General features: G+C 46.1%; 1 protein-coding gene across 1 annotated transcript in view; it reads right to left on the bottom strand.

The window, feature by feature from the left end:
- LOC307074107 (plakophilin-4-like) overlaps window positions 1-6,000 on the bottom strand; it is a gene marked incomplete at both ends in the record, with an annotated part of 42,074 nt that overhangs the window by 8,603 nt on the left and 27,471 nt on the right. Inside the window, 2 exons of the mRNA XM_079734109.1 lie at window positions 1,903-2,020; window positions 4,433-4,622. Coding sequence (XP_079590235.1) covers window positions 1,903-2,020; window positions 4,433-4,622 — 308 coding nt within the window. The remainder of the gene's footprint in view (window positions 1-1,902; window positions 2,021-4,432; window positions 4,623-6,000) is intronic.

Here is a 6,000-nt window from a genome sequence, read left to right as displayed (position 1 = left end):
AATGACGAGTGACGGCAAGCAACGGCAAGCAGCCAATCGCGTACAGAGTCAGTTGAACTAGGCCCGTTGATCACGCCTCTTGTGCTGAAGAAAATGACAGCAACTTCCCCAGACCAACGTGCAATCTACGATTGAGCTTGGTCTGGCATTAGCTAGGCTAGCCATTACCCAATGTCCGCTGCAAACAATGTTGGCCACCCCAAATGCAATTTGTTTTTGTATGTAAATCTGATATCATAGTTGTCCCCTGCTGCACCTACCACTCCACTATTGTTAATTATCGTTGTTTTCATAAGAGAAATCTATGGAGAAACACTGACAGAACGGTGTTCGGCTATAGCAGTGTGAGAAACACATGAAGCACGTTAGCTCCCGGTTGGCTATTAGCCAAAATATAGGAAGCATATATAGTCCAAGATACACAGAGTGACTTAATAATAAAAAGTAGCGTACATGTATGATGGTGTAGAAGAGAAACAACAGTATAATGAAACACAGGCGGTGGGACGGCTGCACATCGCAGACTCAAAACAGTTTCTGCGCCAACATGCACGCCAAAGAAAACGTGTTAAGTTGTTTTTGTGTTCTTCTGTTATAATGTTATGTCATTGTATGAGGCTATTTCAGCTGAAATTCAGCCCTAGTGGAATCACTGATCGCACTAAACTCTTTCCGATGGCTTCGTTGATGCGCACGTGCACATCAGCGCCGTGCACCCACGCTTCAACACTGTTTTGCGTGCACATCAACACACTCAACCTCACACACCTCGGCCCCACTGTAGGAAGAGAATCGTGAATCATTGTAATTGTTTCTACGAAGGCGGTTTACATTTAGCCTAATGCATATTAATTTTTATGACATTTCACTGAAGATCTTGTATCTAAGTGCTGCAGGCAAGTTCACGGTGAATGGATGATAGTGGATCTCCACATGGTGTCGCCTGCTTTAAAGGGACAACGGCTAAGATTCAGACGTTCCTCCTCATTACTGCCCCCTTTGGCCAGTCACTCAACTGCAGCCTGAGGGTTGGGGGTTGAGCCCAGGGGCCGCTTCTGATGTCCTGGGGGCCCTTAGCCACGAAACCCAATCGATCCTCCTCCCAGATGAGTGAGGTATAGATATTGGCCACTGCAGCTCCAGATGTCATAGTATATGCTATTTATGTTCTTCCCCCCTTAGGGAAACGATCCCTCAAGGTTATGAAGACGATAAGGGATTCTGGATGCACTCCTGCTGTATCTTAGAGGGGCATCAACTGTGAGGGGAGGGTAAGATACAGTGTCGTGCTTCTCTGCTCACATTGAATCAAAGACAGAAAATTATGGGAAAGATGAGGAGGAGAAGGAGAGGAAGGGAGGGGAGAGAATGGAGAAGAAGAGCGAAGAGTTGAAAACCAAGAATGAGAGGAGAGTGAAAAGGAGAGGTGGGGAGAGGATGGAAGAGAAGAGAAAACTAGGAGAGAGGAAAGGAGAGGAGAGAGGAGGAAAGAACAGGAGAGGGGAGGAGGGAGGTGGAGACTAGGAGAGAGGAAAGGAGAGGAGAGGTGAGGAGAGGATGGAAAAGAAGATAAGACAAGGAGAGAGGAGGGGAGAGAACAGGAGAGTAGGTGAGTGGAGGAGAGAGATGAGGAGAGGAGAGAACAGGAGAGGAGAGAACAGGAGAGGAGAGAACAGGAGACGGAGGGGGGAATTAGGAGAAGATAAAGAGAGGAGGGGAGAGAACAGGAGAGGAGAGAACGGGAGAGGTGAGAATGGAGGTGGAGGGGAGAGAACTGGAGAGAAAAGGCGGGAGATGGAGGGGAGAGGAGACTAGAAGAGAGGAGGGGAGAGAACAGGAGAGGAGAGGAGGGAGGTGGAGGGGAGAGATGCCTAGGGGAGGTGGAGGGGAGAGAGTGGTTACCTTGCTGTCGTAGTCTGCAGTGTTGACGCAGGACTTGAGGACGTAGAGCAGGGAGTCCACCAGTCCCTCGCAGCACCTCAGCTGGCTCCGAGCCTCCTCCCCTGCAGAGCTCAGGTTCCTGAGACGCACACAGACACACACATGATACATACACAATCCAACACACATGATACATGCACAGTCCAACACAGATGATACGCACAAACACACACATGATACAAACACACATAGTACATACGCAAAGAAATACACATGATACACACACAAACACACATACATGATACATACACAAACAAACATATTACACACATAATACATACACAAACAAACACACACAACAGACACATAGTACATACACAAACACACACACATAATAAATACACAAACATGATAAATACCCAAACACACACATAATGCATACACAAGATACACACAAACACACATAATACATACACAAATACATGCATAATGCATACACAAACAAACAAACATATTACAAAGACAAACACACATAATATATACAAAAACAAACACACATGATAGACACACAAACACACACATACACATACACAAACACACACATGATAAATTATTTATCATGTGTGTGTTTGTGTATGTGTCATGTGTATGTGTTTGTGCATGTATTATGCGTGTTTGTGTGTGTATGTATTGTGTGCTTCGTCTATTTAAAATAGACGAAGCACACAATACATACACAAACAAACACACATGATAAATACACAAACACACACACAGACACACATAATACATTCAAAAACAAAGCAACACAGAACGCGGACATACAAGGCTTAATATTGATCAAGTGTTTTCAGGGACTACATTTATCATCTTTGGTCACGCTTACTGTGGACTCAATTAAATCACAGACACTGGACACACATGCTTACAAACCCAGGGATTAGGGGTTTCTCAGGCACACACACACACACATATTTATCTATATATACATACACACACACACACACACACACACACACACACACACACACACACACACACACACACACACACACACAGCAATGTATACATTGGCCTACAGGGCGGCCTGAAACCTGCCCAGTTACAGTTAAGGCTGGTCTCTGAGCCAATACCAGTCTTCAGCACAAAACTGCTCAGGCAGTCAAGGAAAGAATGCACAATTTCACTAGAGCTGGCAGCATGATGCTACAGACGAGCAGAATGGATGAGTCTGCACTCATAACCATATACTGTATATACAAATATATATGAATGTACGTGTATTTATATGTGTATACCCGTATACAACACACACACACACACACACACACACACACACACACACACACACACACACACACACACACACACACACACACACACACACACACACACACAGACAAACATACAGATACACAGACACACATCAATATTTGTATGTATTTGTATGTATTTGTTCGTTTGTAGGCTCTATTGGTGGAAACTACCTAGCAAGGGAATTTTGGATGCACTTTTGTTGTTTTGGACGTAGCAAAGATACAGCTATGGAAGCTGTGTTCACTAGTTTGAAATAAGATGTATGTCAGTGGCTCGCCAACGATTTCATATTTCAGGACGCATGTAAACCACGAGAGTGGATGAGTTAAACCAAAATCATGGCTGATTTACTTATTTAGATTTAATTTTATTTAGATTAGTTTTACTTATATTTGTATACAAGTTTATCTTATATTTTATATTTATGGTAATATTATATTCATGACGTTAAGTTGACAATGAGGTCAAAAAACCTCATTGTCCAGAGGGAAGACTAGGAGAAAGGAGGGGAGAGATGAGGAGAGGAGAGGAGGTAATAGGAGAGATGAGGAGAGAGGACTAGGAGAGAGGAGTGGAGAGAGGAGTGGAGAGATAAGGAGAGACGACTAGGAGAGAGAAGTGGAGAGATGAGGAGAGACAACAAGGAGAGAGGAGTGGAGAGACGACTAGGAGAGAGAAGTGGAGAGATGAGGAGAGACAACAAGGAGAAAGGAGTGGAGAGATGAGGAGAGACGACTAGGAGAGAGAAGTGGAGAGATGAGGAGAGACGACTAGGAGAGAGGAGTGGAGAGACGACTAGGAGAGAGAAGTGGAGAGATGAGGAGAGACAACAAGGAGAGAGGAGTGGAGAGATGAGGAGAGACAACAAGGAGAAAGGAGTGGAGAGATGAGGAGAGACGACTAGGAGAGAGAAGTGGAGAGATGAGGAGAGAGGAGTGGAGAGATGAGGAGAGACAACAAGGAGAGAGGAGTGGAGAGATGAGGAGAGACGACTAGGAGAGAGGAGTGGAGAGATGAGTCTATTTTTCTGTATATCATTATTTAATAAAATATGTCACACTGCCTGGTCATTTGTATTTTTTTAAACGTTGTGCTTTTGATTGATCATTTGTATTTTTCTGAATGAAAAAATAAATACAAATTTGATTGCAAAAAGATCTCACGAAGGAGATCTCGCGAGATCGTGTTTACGCGTGGACCCCCGGGGTGCCTAGCGGTTCAGGGGGGGCCTCACCTGAGGCAGCCGGTGGAGTTGCGGAGCAGCAGGGAGGCGTGGAGCTTGTGGGAGGAGTGGTCACGCTGCGGGACGGCGCCGCTGCTCCAGCCGGAGTGGGGGATGACCACGGTGTTGGTGAGCATGCTCAGTGCGTCGCGCACGATGGTCATCTTGACTGCGTCGCAAGACGACAGGTTCCACAGCACGCCTGTGGGAGGGGGAGGGGCAAGGGAAGTGGGGGGGGGGAGCGAGAGAGAGAGAGAGAGAGAGAGAGAAGGATGGAGCGAGAGATGGAGAGAAAGAAAGGAGAGATAGATAGATGGAGAAAAAGATAGATGGAGAGAGAGCGAGAGTGAGAGAGAGAGAGAGAGTGAGAGAGAGAGAGAGAGAGAGATGGAGAGAGATAAAGAGAGAGAATAAGAGAGAAAGACACAAGCATACAAAAGGGGGGGGGGATAAGGGATTATAAGAATGAGAGATACAAACATATCCCTACACTTTTGAACTCTCCATGAATAGATTTATTCTCGTCCTATTAAGGCCGACTCTGCGCCGTGTGCCCAACAAACGTTTCCCTGGAGAGCATAATGGTGGATGACGTCCCAGTTAACTAGGGTCATGAGACAGGCATACACTCTTAACAGGACACACACAGTGCATAAGAGGGTCTCACACAGACACGCAGACACAAAGACACACACATACACACACAAGCATACACAAGCACACACACCCACACACAATCAATGAGTGTGCCAATTAGCTTAAATATAAATTCATGGGATTCTGGGTTCCTGGAAGACAAACTACATCAACCTATCTGTTCAACTGGAGGCCGACCAGAAAGGATCTGGCTCAGGACTGAGGAAAGTTCAGCTCCACCCAAAAAGAACGACACATGAACTCAGATCAACATTTATCTGTGACGTTAGAGAATGAAACCAGCCTCCGTGGGAGCGTGTGGTGACGGCGGTCTGGGCCGTTTAATCCCGGTCGAGTGTCTGTGTGTGTCAGTGTGTGGGTCGAAGAAGGACTCGATAGCTTCGACACAGACTTTCAACTTTTTGAGAAATGCCACAGAAGGAAAGCTTGTGAACGCCACACAGCCCTGTTGTTTACTGGGCTACTAGGGGGGTGTAAAACGGGGTGTAAATCAAACGCGAATCATGGCGACTGTCGGCCAGGCGCTACATGGCGGGGAAGTATTTCCAGATAACCTGTCACAGCTCCCCCCCCACAACGTGAGCATCTGTGTTGAGGGACGATGGGTGCGTCGTGCATTTCGCATACCACCTCTCTCACACACCTCCCCCGCTATAAAGCCCTGCCATGTGGAGACATACGGACACACGATGGACCGGTGCAGAGACAGACAGACAGACAGACACAGGACGCACACATGGACTGATACAGAGACAGACAGAAAGAAACGGGACAGACACACTGACAGATGCAGAGACTGGGTTTCCCACAGCACTTTACAGCCTCGGCTGCCGCCTAAGCAACACACGCCTGCCACCTTAACTACGTTGTCGTCGTCCAAAAAATATAAATAAAAATCTTCCGTTTTGATTATTTTAAAAGGA

Source organism: Pollachius pollachius (assembly GCF_949987615.1).
Source record: "Pollachius pollachius genome assembly, chromosome: 4".
Lineage (NCBI taxonomy): Eukaryota > Metazoa > Chordata > Actinopteri > Gadiformes > Gadidae > Pollachius > Pollachius pollachius.
Note: the sequence above shows the minus strand (reverse complement) of the source record. Positions and strands in the feature narration are given on the sequence as shown.